Raw genomic sequence first — 15,635 nt, 5'->3', positions numbered from 1 at the left:
ATAAGAGAAAAACTGCTGATGCACAAACAAATTTTGAAATTGCACCTTGTGTATTCTACTATTCTTACTCTCAGGACGGGAGCCTCCTAGCGGCCGGGGCCCTAATTGACTGCTTATGTTGCTTATGCCTGGAACCGGCCCTGCATGTTTGCTCTGTTGATGCAAGCAACCAAATGTTATCAGCCTTGTGAAATAGTAGGGAGCTAAGAGCATTCAGTCAGTCAGACGTCTCTAACACACTCCAACAGTCCAAATCTATCAGAAGGCTGTGACACACTCCGGTGCTCTGCATCACCCGGGCACACAGAGGAGCCACGAAGTCTGATCACTGTCTGGCCCCATATGTCATTGTCACATCGCCACGGTTACCATGTGGGGTTTGACACTGCAAATTGAACTGTAGCCTATACTGTAAATAGAGACAGTATTTGCCTAACCTTCTACGGGAAGGGTGTTACACAAGTACCGGGAGCTGAGAATGAAGGTGAAGAGGTGGTGAAAGATTGGTCCTTGTTGGTAGTTATGACGATTAACAATCAATACATTTAGTGAGGAAAACAGAGACGAATGAACGTTAGGTTATAAGCGTTACCTTTTTTTCTTAGTAAGGGTAGTGGGGTCCATGACTGACAGAGAGAGAGAGAGAGAGAGACAGAGACAGAGACAGAGACAGAGACAGAGACAGAGACAGAGACAGAGACAGAGACAGAGACAGAGACAGAGACAGAGAGAGAGAGAGAGAGAGAGAGAGAGAGAGAGAGAGAGAGAGAGAGAGAGAGAGCTGTTATTGAAATAATACAACACCGGGAAGATGATGCGTTGACAAGCCACATCATCGCCATGGTTACGGGTTTCCTGTGTGCCACAGCATTCGCATTTCCCTTTATGAGGGGGAATTGAGAGAGGAGGGGGGTAGAGAGCACTGGAGTAGGGAAAGAAGGATATAGATGGATGGAGAGATAATTAGAGGAATGGATAGAAGGATGGGCTGGTGAAAAAGGGATGATGAAAGAGGTGAAGGCTAAGGGGTCAAGGGGGGGGGGGGGGGGTGACAGCAGGACCTGCGGATGAAGAGGGTGAAAGGGTTAACAAAAACAGAGAAAAACAAGAAGAAGTAGAAGAAGTAGAAGTAGAAGGGGATGGATGAAGATAAGGGGATGAAATAGTGTGGAGGAGGAGGAGGCGGCTGTGCTGACTGCAGGGGAAAGATCACGTCGTTAACCCTCAAGACCTCTATTACCGTCAGCAGACAACCAGCCACTGAGGCTAACCCCAGAGCAGGTGTCACTTAACCGAGTCCAGCACTACAGTGGGAGGGGGGGGAGGAAACCCTGACCTGGGAACAGACCTTGGCACTAAATAAAAACAAGGAAGCTTTGTTTGTCCACATTGCACATCCAGACTAAAATGGATGGGTCTGTGTGTGCCTACCTAGTAAGAGTGTAGTACTGTAGTAGCATGAGTGTAGTAATGTAGCAATGTAGAAGAAGTGTAGTAATATTTTAAGTACTGTAGTAGTATCAGAGTGGTGTGGTAGTGTTGTAGTATAAGCAGGGTTGGAAAATAAGATAGCCCAAGGCTAGTACTTTTCAGACTGGGCTAGTCAAAATTGCGGTCTACTAGCCTGCTATGCCAGTGCCCAAAATCCTTAATTTCCATACCAGAGTACAAGTGTAGCAGGGTAGTAATATACCTGTAGCATCTGAGTATTGCTGTAGTATGAGAGTTGTATCAGTGTTGCAGTAATATTTGCGCTGTAGTGTATTAACACAGCGATAGCGTCTGAGCTAAGCAGTGAATCAGCTCCAGTGCCCCCAGGACCCACTGCTGTTCTTTGACAACCGGGCCCTCTAATGATTATACATCAGCAGCATTCTAGGCTACTGTGGCACTGACTGCAAGATGGTGGCAGTCAGGCCATGACAACAGCTCTCCAACAGTCTCTACTCTCGCTCCACACAGACAGAGCAGAACTCCTTGATTCATGTCGAATCCATGACCACATTTTCTCCTTTTGACATTCAGTCACACAAACAGCAGCAGGAGACATTCCTCAAATGCTATGCATGAAAAGCACAACGCTGATGGCATCAGACCTCGATGAAAGAGAAAATAAGAACCTCATCCTTGCTATGGTTGGCATATATACACGCCAAAACTGTATAACACTGTCCTCAGATCATTTATGTAGCAGGTGAAAATAGCTCTGATAAAGAGGGGATAAAGATGGGAATTGCAAAGGAGATATTAATCAACTAATGATTGCAAGGCTCAGTGATGGTGGAGCTCGAACTCAGGCTGCCAATTTCCTTATTAAGTGACATGGCTATATGAATAACCATTAGACAAACAGAAGTGTGAGTGCGTCTGTGTTTGTCAAGTATGAGTCTGAGTGTGAGTCAGTGAGTGTATGTGCCTGCATGGGACAGAAATAGCCTGAGCTCAGCACTGCTACCTCCTGCAGACAAAGACTAATAAAACTCACTCCTGTAGCTACTCTCTCTCTCGTGCTGCAGTCTGATGTAGCAGCCCAATGTGAGAGGTACATGCAACTAGCTACATGTAGCACAACTCCACTTATAACCCTATATGAGTGAAAGGAGACTAGACCAACATGAAGTCAACCTGCTGATCTAGGCCTACATGAATGTCTACACATCTGAGCCTATGAAAATATGCCTACAGAGACATTTTGAGGAGACAAGAACAACAAGTATCTCTTAGGGGAGAAAATATTGGTCTACTCTACTTTCAAGTTGAGGTCTGCCACACATTATGGATAAATAGATGTTGACATGCACACCCTCCGTTGCTTTCCTGGGCTAACATAAAGATTGGTTTCAATGGAGAAAAACTGACACTTTAAAGCTAAAGAATTCCCTCTACCTGTGCACCTTCAATGAATTACTCATAAATGATTCCCTATGCATGCTGCTGCTCGAAAACGTTGAAAACCACCACCATGACCTCAGCACATCCTTTTACCACATTGATATTCACACAATATTCCTTGGTGGCTTTTCACCTTCTTCTCATACATAAACACACACAAATATTGAAAAAGGGTAGGGTAAAACACGCACGCACACACACCACAGCTTGTATTGCTATCCTTGTGGCGACCAAAGAATTGATTCCCATCCAAAATCATATTTTCCCTAAAACTAACCCCTAACTTTAAAACTAACTAACTAAAACTAACTTTAAAACTATACCTAACCACTAACCCTAACCTTAATTACGTTCAACTGACGACGGTGTCAGCCTGCAGGCGCCCGGCCCGCCACAAGGAGTCGCAAGAGAGTGATGAGCCAAGTAAAGCCCCCCCGACCAAACCTTCCCCTAACCCAGACGACGCTGGGCCAATTGTACACTGTTCTATGGGACTCCCGGCCACAGCCCGGGAATGAACCCGGGTGTGTAGTAACGCATCTAGCACTACGATCCAGTGCTTTAGACCGCTGCGCCACTCGGGAGACCCGGCCTAAACCTTAATTCTAACCCTAATTGTATCCCAAACCCTAAACCTAACCCCTAAGACTAAAAAATACATTTTCCTCGGCAAAATGTACCAACTTCCAAATTCTCCTTGTTTTACTATCCTTGTGAGAACTTCAGGTACCCACAAACGCACACACCTCTAAGTCTGTTGATAAATGTGTTACTGATGGGCCACTCGTGACCCTTAGACCCTGCAGCAGATAATCGATGCCTCCCTCTCGGTGCCCAATCTGTCAATCAGTCAAATCCCCAGCTGGTGCCACGGAACAGTGGATTGGTCCAGCCAGCCAATAACGTGAATGAGGGATGAGGGGGGACTGACACGATGCACATTAGACATTGATTAAAAAATAACCATTAAAGTAGTCTTTGATTTTGATAGCAAAACGCTTTAAATAAAACATTTCAAAGTTGAATAAATGCTTCCTGAGAGAGCTGAAAAGAGTGCTTGAGGCTGTAGCTGTCTCAGTGCTGGACAATGGTGGAGAAAAGTACCCACTTGTCATACTTCAGTAAAAGTAAAGATACCTTCATAGAAAATGACTCAAGTAAAAGTGAAAGTCAAATACTACTTGCGTAAGGTCTAAAAGTAAAAGTATTTGGTTTTAAATATACTTAAGTATCAAAATTAAATATAATTGCTAAAATATACTTGACGCTACAATATATAACTTTTTCAGTGACCTGACCAAATTCATATAGAAATGTGAGTTATAGATCTTTAATTCCCGTTGAAGGCAAGTCTAAGAAACGATAGATCTGTTTTATGTCTCCTATTTCTAACGCTTCCCGTCCTGAAATGTTGTTTTTGCGTCATTAACACTAGCTTCTAACAGCTGAATATACAATATTTTTGCTTATGGAAAATATACTTCGCAGCGGTTTAGATGGTACAATGATTTTCTACACAATGACTGCTTGTTTTGTCACATAAACTGAAATTAGACGAACTATTCAAATTTTAGTAACCAGGAAATGGCAGAGTGATTTCTGCATAGTATCACATTTTTAAGTATCAAATGTAAAAAAATATATAATAATCCAATTCCTTATATAAAGCAAACCAGACAGCACCATTTTCTGGTTTTCTTTACATTTATGGATAGCCAGCGGCACACTCCAACAGTCAGACATCTTTACAACCGAAACATGTGTGTTTAGTGAGTCCGCCAGATCAGAGACAGTGGGGATGACCAAGGATGTTCCTCTTGATAAGTGTGAATTGGACCATTTTCTTGTCCTGCTAAGCATTCAAAATGTAACTTTTGGGTGTCAGGGAAATGTATGGAGTAAAAAGTACATTATTTTCTTTAGGAATATAGTTATGTAAACGTAGTCACAAATATAAATAGTAAAATAAATTACAGATACCCCAAAAAACTACTTAAGAAGTACTTTACACCACTGATACTGCAAAGCACAGCATTGCCCCTGAGTTGTTATGTAACCAAGAGGAAAATCTGTCAATATTTCCGAGATACTCAAGGAATAGGAAAAAGACCAGACACCTAGACAGACCTATGGCACACAGCAACACAGGTACAAGCTAGTGCCCAGATGATTGCCCTACTGACTACAGTAAAATCATCAGGTCAGGACCAACCATCTCCAGATAAATTACCCCGTGATCACTGCTTCCAGGTTGAGAGAATGCCGAGAATGTGCAAAGCTGTCATCAAGGCAAAGGGTGGCTACTTTGAAGAATCTCAAATATGAAACATATTTTGATTTGTTGAACACCTTTTTGGTTATTACATTATTCCATATATGTTGTTTCATAGTTTGATGTCTTCACTATTATTCTACAATGTAGAAAATAGTCAAAATAAAGAAAAACCCTTGAATGAGTAAGTGTGTCCAAACTTTTGACTGGTACTCTGCGTGAGAATGCTGTTCATTAACTACAGCTCAGCATTCAATACCATAGTGCCCACAAAGCTCATCACTAAGCTAAGGACCCTGGGACTAAACACCTCCCTATGCAACTGGATCCTGGACTTCCAGACGGGCCGCCCCCAGGTGGTAAGGGTAGGCAACAACACATCTGACACGCTGATGTTGAACACGGGGGCCCCTCCGGGGTGCGTGCTTAGTCCTCCCCTGTACTCCCTGTTCACCCACAACTGTGTGGCCAAGCAAGACACCAACACCATCATTAAGTTTGTTGACGACAGGGCCTCCCGAGTGGCACAGTGGTCTAAGGCACTGGATCGCAGTTGCTAGCTGTGCCACTAGAGATACTGGTTAGAGTCCAGGCTTTATCGCAGCCGGCCGTGACCGGGAGACCCATGTGGTGGCGCACAATTGGCCCAGCGTCGTCCGGGTTAGGGAAGGGTTTGGCCGGCAGGAATGTCCTTTTCCCATCGTGCTCTAGCGACTCCTGTGGCAGGCTGGGCGCATGCAGGCTGGCACAGTTGCCGGTGTACGGTGTTTCCTCTTCTTCCGCTTCCGGGTTAAATGGGCATTGTGTCAAGAAGCAGTGCTGCTTGGTTGGGTCATGCTTCGGAGGACGCAAGGCACTCGACCTTCGCCTCTCTCAAGTCCGTACGGTAGTTGCAGCTATGAGACAAGCCTGTAACTACCAATTGGATACCACGAAATTGGGGAGAAAAATGGGTAAAAGTATTTTTAAAAAGCTTCCTGACATCCAGGACCTATATACTAGGCGGTGTCAGAGGAAGGGCCCAAAAAAATGTCAATACTTCAGTCACCCAAGTCATAAACTGTTCTCTCTGCTACCGCACAGCAAGCGGTACCTGAGCGTCAAGTCTAGGACCAAAAGGCCCCCCCCCCACTAACCTGTACCGATGCACATCGACTCGGTACCCCCTATATATATTGCTATTTTGTGTTACTTAAATATTTTTTTTAATTTAGTAAATATTTTATTAAGACTATTTTATTAAAACTGCATTGTTGGTTAAGGGCTTGTAAGTAAGCATTTCACTGTAAGGTTTGTATTCAGCGCATGTGACAAAATTGTATTTGATGCCGACATCACATTTTATTTGTCACATGCGCCGAATACAACAGGTGTAGGTAGACCTTACCGTGAAATGCTTACAAGCCCTTAATTACAACAACGCAGTTCAATAAATAAAGTGAATAATTACGAAATAAAATAAAGTAAACCTTTTTTTTTAAGTAACACAATACCACATGCCCCTTCCCCCTTCCCCTAGCAGCAGTTCTACACCTGCCTCTCGTCTTTCATCCCTAGATAGAAAGAGTGCGGCTGGCTGCTGGCAGGAGACGGTAACCATAGAAACCTCCCGCCGCTGCTTTGCTCGCTTACCTGCTCTTGTATGAGCTGAAACAGGGAGCTTCTATCCATATACTGGCCAGGGAGTTGAGAGGAGCCGCCGAGGACAAGGGCATAGATAGGGAGGAGCAAGCGGGCTGCTGGTGGTGGTTGGGGAGAAGTGGACGGGGAGTGGGGTTGGGGGAGGTAGGAGCGGGTGACTAAATCGTAGCGTCAGCCCCCTCCACTACACGACACGGCTACGTCCCCTGCTCAAAGGATGGATAACTTGATTCCTGGTGGCCCCTTGCTCTCTTGTTAGCGCCGTGGCTAACTAGCGTGGTAATCAGCAGCGTCTGTAGTGGTGGCAGGGTATTCTGTGGTGCCAGTGCTGTGTGGAAAGGAGGCAGCCCAGCAAAACAAGCAAACAGCAGATTCAGCAGCTCTCATTCACGCACTCTCCTCCTCGCTAACCTCTGCCCTGCAGCACTGACTGCTCCCTCTCTCCTCACTGACACTGCACTGCCTGCATACCAATGATGCAGGGGAGGGAGGTGGCTCCTCTCGGCCAATGGGAACCGGAACAGGAGGGGCCACTGGCTGCAACTCATTTCCACATTGCAAGGAGAGCGTCTTGAAGAGGAAGAGAGGATGAGCTCCACTGCGGGTGTGTGCCTACTACAGGCTCAGATAGGGATGCACGTAGGCACATCTAAAGCACATACACACAGACAGAGAGAGAGAGCGAGAGAGAAAACACCTAAGCTCCTTGTGAACAGACTGAATATATGCACACATGTACAGTACATGCAGGCCTATCACACATTGTAACAGAAACGTGAATATACATCACATTCACATCGCACACATGGAACCACACAAATATTACACTAAAGCACACTTACAGAACCATGACGAAATACCAATTCCACCTCCATGGTATCGCATAAATGAATACAACTGCAATAACATTTGGGCAAAAATCCCTGGTGTACAATTGATCATTATAAGTAAAACCAGTACAAAGCCTTTATGTTAATCCCATGCATAATTCATGTAAATTACGAAGAGACTGGTGTATGGGGACCTGAACATAAAGGTCAGAACATCAGATTGATGAATGGCGACTCGTAACCCCTTGTGTGGGCAGCCCTGGTAGGAGCAGTGCCATTACCAGACCTATTTCCTTAGAAGAGAACACATTATCATTCCATATGCATGTACACATCATAACCACTTCTCTTAAGGACAATGTGGATAGCTGGGGATACAGTAAATCCTGCTTCATAAAGTGAGCTGGTGTATTCGCTCCAATTGAAAGCTGAAGTAAGGTTGCTGTAGCTCAGCTATGACCTGACAGTGTATGAGGCCATCAGTGTGTGACAACAGGTCAGGATCCCCTCTCCGTCTACAGTCCACTGTCCCCTCTCAGATCCAGTGCCAACTCCCAGGTCCTATGATGCTCTGCCTCTCGCCTAGTGACAAGACAGAGGCTCTCTGTTTGTCTGTCTGTCTCATAATTGCACTACACACTGTGACTCTCCAGGTATTGGTGAATACAGTACCAGTCTAAAGTTTGGACACACTTACTCATTCAAGGTCTTCTTTATTTTTAACTAATTTCTACATTGTAGAATAATAGTGAACACACCAAACACATGAAATAACACATATGGAATCATGTAGTAAGCAAAAAAGTGTTAAACAAATATATTTTATATTATTCAAAGTTGCCACCCTTTTGCCTTGATGACAGCTTTGCACACTCTTGGTATTCCCTCAACTAGCTTCATGAGGTAGTCACCTGGAATGCATTTCAATTAACAGATGTGCCTTCAAGTGCAGTCGCAGAAACCATCAAGCGCCATGATGAAACTGGCTCTCATGAGGACCGCCACAGGAAAGGAAGACCCAGAGTTACCTCTGCTGAATGAGGATAAGTTCATTAGAGTTAAGTGCACCTCAGATTGCAGCCCAAATAAATGCTTCTTGAAGTTCAAGTAACAGACACATCTCAACATCAACTGTTCAGAATGACTGTGTGAATCAGGCCTTCATGGTCGAATTGCTGCAAACAAACCACTACTAAAGGACACCAATAATAAGAAGAGACTTGCTTGGGCCAAGAAACATGAGCAATGGACATTAGACAGGTGGAAATCTGTCCTGTGGTCTGATGAGTCCAAATTTGAGATTTTTGTTTACAACCGTGTGTCTTTGTGAGATGCAGAGTAGGTGAACGGATGATCTCCGCATGTGTGGTTCCCAACGTGAAGTATGGAGGAGGTGGTGTGATGGTGCTTTGCTGGTGACATTGTCAGTGATTTATTTTTAATTTAAGGCACACTTAACCAGCATGGCTACCACAGCATTCTACAGCTATACGCCATCCCATCTGATTAGTGCTTAGTGGGACAATCATTTGTTTTTCAACAGGACAATGACCCAACACACCTCCAGCCTTGTAAGGGCTATTTGACCAAGAAGGAGAGTGATGGAGTGCTGCACCAGATGACCTGGTCTCCACAATCATCCGACCCTCAACCCAGTTGAGATGGTTTGGGATGAGTTGGACCGCAAAGTGAAGGAAAAGCAGCAAATAAGTGCTCAGCATATGTGGGAACTCCTTCAAGACTGTTAGAAAAGCATTCCAGGTGAATCTGGTTGAGAGAATGCCAAGAGTTTGCAAAGTTGTCATGAAGGCAAAGGGTGGCTACTTTGAAGAATCTCAAATAGAAAATATATTTTGATTTGTTTAACACTTTTTTGGTTACAACATGATTCCATATGTGTTATTTCATAGTGTTGATGTCTTCACTATTATTCTACAATGTAGAAAATAGTAATACAAAATAAACCTTGAACGAATAGGTGTGTCCGAACTTTGGACTGGTACTGTACAGTAGATAATGCTTGACCCTCTCGCCTTCAGATGTCCGGCAATGGTAAGTGGGCAGTGTGGGGAATCACCCACATGATGAAAATGACAGCCAAATGAATCGGGTCACTATGTGACATAGTTTTAGTCCAAAGTGCTCTATTTTATGCAATGTCCAGGGATGAATATGGAGGGAGAGAGAGATATTAGGAGAGAGATAGGATGCAGTAGAGAGTGAAACCAAGGGAAAGAGAGAAGGTCCAAGGGAGAGGGCGAGATGAGAATGGGGAGGAAGATTAGAAAGTGAAAACAAGGGAAAGAAAGTGAGAGAGAGGGAGGAAGAGCACAAACAGATGAGAGATTGAGCTCACATTCTTGCAGCACAAAATGCATTGAAGTTATTCTTTACAGGATGAAGAATTGCCTATGGTTGGGAGGTTTTGCCACCACCCAGATTTAGACATGGAATATGTGTTGCTCTGTAACATCTCTGCAATGTTCAAGTCCCAAATGACGTGCTGAAATGTTAAGAATATCATGTCACGTTTCAACATTTTGACGTCAGGCCAAAGAGGTTTGTTTATTGAGTTGAATCAAGCCTCACTCCTTTTAAGCAGTTTCCAATGATAGGGGTGGCACTGGAATAGCTGAGGAAGTGGAATAATTAACTCAGAGAGAGGAGTGGAGAGCCCTCTAGAGTCTGGACGTGCAATTGCGACTTCCAGTCCAACAACCAACCCAAATTATCTTGGCAACCAGCCATGGAGTCCAACCACAGAACTGCTTTGGAATGTTGAATATTATCCTCAATGGGTGTTATACAGGTTGACCTTGACCCAAACCACTGAATCAGTCTGTGTGTCTGATTTGTACTGACTGTAGAACTGATGCTGCCTTTTCAACTGGCAGAAACCTATTATCTTTTTGAAATTGTATTTTTATAACACATTTCTGGGTTCTATTTTAACAAACCCTCTTAGCGTTGGTGGTAGCGCTATAGTCCAGGTTGTGTCAGAAATATTTTAAATATTTTCACAGATATTTTCGCTAACGTTATTTTAGATATTTTCACAGCGAGAATTATGGGTGCAGTAGCTGGCGTTGTCACAAAAAGGCTGTTTTTTGATGAATACATCATTTGTAGGCTTGTTGAGGATTGACTTATCACTGGCCAATTGGAACATGGCCCATCGGGAAATATGTGGTTGCTTCAAAATGTAGGCTTATCCCATCTTTGCTAAATATGTTGAACATGTTTCAGTCCACTAGTTGAAAGCAATTGCATGGCTTTAATATGGAAATATACTGTTAAACATAGCATTCACACTGATATAGGGGCTAGGGCTACTGTAAATTGCATTATGCCTGAGCCATGGACATGCCAAACATTGTCAATAAGTGAGATTTAATTCAGTATTGATAAGGCCAAGAAAGAGTGCACCATTCTGTTAATTTAAATGCATTCCAGGTCACTACCTCATGAAGCTGGTTGAGAGATTGCCAAGAATGTGCAAAGCTGTCATCAAGGCAAAGGGTGGCTACTTTGAAGAAACTCAAATATAACATATATTTAGATTTGTTTCACACTTTTTTGGTTACTACATGATTCCATATGTGTTATTTCATAGTTGTGATGTCTTCACTATTATTCTACAATGTAGAAAATTTTATTTGAATGAGTAGGTGTGTCCAAACTTTTGACTGGTACTGTATATCACCGGAGAAACTATCTGAGCGATCAAAACTGCGCCCCTCTATATGTAGCCTATATATCTGATGCCATCTGGCCAGAAATAATATGACATGCCATTTATTTTGGTCCACACAGCATCAGATTCATGGTCTACACATACTGAGACATAGGGGGCGCTGTTTTGCTCGCTCGGATGCTTTAACTGAGATTGGTGCGTCTTTCCGCCAATTTAAAGGCACTGCAAGGTCAATTTGCATTCTGCAATGGCCGTGCAGCATTTACGGTGATCCATATGGCGCCTCCTACCACATTTTCGTATCAAGCATAAATTCGCTCTTACACTTGATCCAAACCAAAAATGTGGTCGGAGCGTTGTATGGATGGTGTGACGCAATTGTGGAGTCTCCAGAGGCAAGCAGAGGCCAAATTGAGCTCTGTTCCACATCGCTGTGTCCCTCTCAAATGTTTTAACAATACAGAGGGCTCCATGTAGCTCCGCATCGACATGATTGGTTGACTGTAGGTGAGGGCGGGAGGTCCTGTATTAAACAAACTCACTGAATGCCCTGGCTTCTGCAGAGGCCGTATCATCATAAATGCTGCACGGCAATGTAGACTTCAGAATGACCATGCAGCGCCTTTTACTGTTGCAGCTTATCTTGGTCAAATCAATGATCAATAATTTATTTGGATGGGCAATGCATTTGGGGGAATCCCCACGGCCATATTTGTCGTCGGTCCAAATTAGCCAAGCAAGGGAAGTTTGCAACGCTGCCTGAAACGATGATTGTTCATCCGCTAAGAAAAGTCTGTTAAAACTAAAAACCTCCATCAATATGGAGTCAACATACAAGTGTAAGTAAAAATGAATGTAAAAAAAAGTTAGAAATTGTGCTACTAACGCAAAAACACATCTCATAAAAGTATTTACGTTTTTGTTTGGTTAGCTTTTGGAAATTGAAGAAATAAAACATTTTCCTTCTTCAGAAGTAGCTAGGCAGGCTAACGTCAGTTAGCTAATTAATTTGCTAGCTATCATACAGTAGGTGTATATTAATAATGATATAGTTAATATAAGTAGACATACAATCATAATTGACTGTAGTACATATAAAGGACCCACAAGCTACCGGTGGCTGAAAACACAATCATCGCGGGATGAACGAGTGATGAATTTCTGGGTATGGGCGTTCCATTTAAAAATCATTCCTCCTTTGCCCATTACCTTGCAAGTGTATGCTAGTCAGACATCATGAACGTCATCAGAAGTGTCTATACTTAATTTGCGGGCTGAGGGGATAGGGTGTGTCTTAAGTGTTTGGAATTCAACCGAGGTTTGGTAGGGTGGGCCATGCCACCTAAAGCCCGCCCATAACGCCGGCTCTGCCCACCTACTGTCCACCAATCATATCAATGCAGAGGTATAAGGAGCTATACTGAGCCCTCCACATTGTTAAAAAAATGGTGGGGGCGCAAGGCGTTGCAGCATGAAGCTTGATATCGCCTCCAGATCAAGCATAAATCGTATTCAAGAGTAGCCTATGGAGGGCTTGGTTTTGAATCATATCATGCTGGCTTTAAAAGGTTGAAATTGCCAACGGACGCGCTTTTAAAAATTGGGCTAGTTTACCGCCAGCTGAAAATAGAGCCACCTATCTAAAACCAGACACTGGTTTATCTCACATCTTCCTTCTGGCACAAGATTGAAAACCGGACTGCCCAGGTGAAAATAATATAGGTGGCAAGGGAACACTAGACTGTACTGTAAGCAATATGTAGGCTAAGGGTAAATTACTGTTCTAGTGCCCCTATTAGGGGACTGCTGCCATCTGTTGGTGAAAAGGGTTCAAGTCAAGGACCAACTGTAGAGAAAAGCCCGGAAACCAAACAGTATTTGTTTTCCTTCAAATACCTGAGGTGCATGGGTGGAGTTGGACTTTTCCCATTGGTTCCGTTACATCAGGAAGCTACAGTATATGAATCAATTGCACCTCAAGTATTTGAAAGAAAACAAATCAATGACAATTTCAAACCTGTCGTGAGTCTGTCAGTCACCAAACAAGCTTCATGTATGAACCTTAACCAATGCTCACACTTCATGACATTGTTAGGCTCTGTAAATAACTACAGGTTTATAAAATAATTATAATGGCTATAATGGTTTTATAATCCCTCAAGCTCTAGTGAAATATGACCAAAATATCTAACCTTGACACCGAATCAGAGCAGAAAAGAGGTAGGCTTCATCTACATGATCAGCTTTAAAAAAGTATTGGACAGCTGCTGCTGGTCTAAAACAAACAATAGACCATTCAGCCACACAACTATACTGCATTAATTTACCGAGAGCTGGAGAAAATGTAGCCTAATGTTTTTAATGCCCATGATTTATCGCTATGATGTATGCTAATATGTAAGCTGCCCTAGACAGAAAAAAGAAGCAATGAAAGGATTAAAGGCCTTTCGTCAAATCGTGATACCATCAGAGGACCATGATAGAATGGCTACAGCATGTGATCAAATTGAAAGCAGTCCTAATACAGTCAATTTAAGCATTAAACTGAAACTAAACAAATATACTTCTGGTGACCGATATCAACTCAAATGCAATAAAGAGTAAGTTAATGGTTATACCCTTAATATGTATCAAAGGCATAGCCTATAATAGCCTTGATCAGACAAAGTCTGTTGGCTTGACTGAAGGCACACAGGTGCATCTCAGATTATGTCCAATGAGGGGGCTGTCAGGAGAGGAGGGGGTCACAGCTGTCACAGTAGCAATAATTAGCTGATCTAAACACTGAGCTCAGGGGGAGACGGTGAAGTTATGGAGAAGGAGGGTAGGGCGTTTCAAAGAGAGACTTGGCGTGGGCCACAAACCACTGTGCTTCTGTTGGCTCAGACGGACACTCTCCTCATTGTATGGCATTGCGTGTGTGTTTGAGTGTTGTGCTGCAGTCAGCAGAGCACCTGTTCTCCGTCACCTGCTCATACAGACACACAACCATGTGTTGTCTCAACTGTCAAAGGGAACACACACTAACGGCATGTGTGTGAGTGAACACACTACAACTGTTTAAGGACAAAACATTACAACAAAATAGTTTCACAGTGTATGGGGGCGGGTCACAACAGCATTGGTTGCTGTCTCTGCCTGGATCAACAAGATGGACACCTCTTCTAATACATACGGTTTGAAATACACTCAATAATGTAACAAAAAGGACACCATAACATCAACTCTCAACCATCATACAGCCCCTGAACCCAAACCAGACCCTCATAAATCCCTTGCACCTTCAGCAACATTCAGTAAATGGTTAATTTAATCTACACTTTCATCTGTACTCATTTAATCTGCAGGAATCCTACACAGTATCTGCAGTTAAGAGGGTTTCAGATGGTAAGCTTTTCATAGAGAGAAAGAAGTACTCTACATAGATCCTTTGCTGTATTTGCTTTGGACCACAAGACAATGGTCCCATAGCAACAATCCAGAATAAACGCACAAGCTTTGAGCAACATGGAGAACAACTTTTCCCATAATGCTGCATGCCAGGACCAGAGAGGTTTTAAAAAGCTAAAATTACTAGTTGGCAAAAGGATGAATTTAGACTTAACTAAGACAAAGTATTTCGGACATGTGTGGTTGTCCTCTACAAATATATTGAAGTAGGCCTTTATGTGCAAATTTAGACCTCACTTACCTACTTCTTAAATTAGTGTGAACTTTATTTTAAGAACATGCAGGCACCGCATCATGTCGCTATTACACTGAACAAAAACACAACATGTAAAGTGTTGGTCCCCTGTTTCATGAGCTGAAGAAAATATCCCAGAAATGTACAAAAAGCTTATTTCCCTAAAATTGTGTGCACAAATGTGTTACATCCCTGTTAGTGAGCATTTCTCCTTTGCCAAGATAATCCATCCACCTGACAAAACTGCACATTTAAGTGTGGCCTTTTATTGTCCGCAGCACAAGATGCACCTGTGTAAAGATCATGCTGTTTAACCAGTTTCTTGAAATGCTATTCCTGTCACACAACACAATGCCATAGATGTCTCAAGTGTTGAGGGCGCGTGCAATTGGCATGCTGACTGCAGGAATGTCCACCAGAGCTGTGGCCAGAGAATTGAATGTTAATTTCTCTAACATAAGCTGGCTTCAATGTTGTTTTAGAGAATTTGCCCCATGTTTCAGCATGATAATGAACAGCCCCATGTCACAAGGATCTGTACACAATTCCTGGAAGCTGAAAAATTACTCACCAGACATACTCACCAGACATGTCACACATTGAGCATGTGTGGGATGCTCT

General features: G+C 43.1%; 1 protein-coding gene across 1 annotated transcript in view; it reads right to left on the bottom strand.

Annotated features, from left to right (window-relative positions):
• Positions 1 to 7,144, bottom strand: part of LOC139377456 (rhomboid-related protein 1-like) — a 59,651-nt gene extending 52,507 nt beyond the window's left edge. The window contains exon 1 of the mRNA XM_071120486.1: positions 6,797 to 7,144. Within this exon, the coding sequence (XP_070976587.1) occupies positions 6,797 to 6,835 (39 nt within the window). The 5' untranslated portion in view covers positions 6,836 to 7,144. The remainder of the gene's footprint in view (positions 1 to 6,796) is intronic.
• Between the last annotated feature and the right edge of the window lie 8,491 nt (positions 7,145 to 15,635).

This window comes from Oncorhynchus clarkii, chromosome 20, assembly GCF_045791955.1.
Source record: "Oncorhynchus clarkii lewisi isolate Uvic-CL-2024 chromosome 20, UVic_Ocla_1.0, whole genome shotgun sequence".
Taxonomy (NCBI): Eukaryota; Metazoa; Chordata; class Actinopteri; order Salmoniformes; family Salmonidae; genus Oncorhynchus; species Oncorhynchus clarkii.
This window is presented reverse-complemented; position numbering and strand designations above follow the sequence as displayed.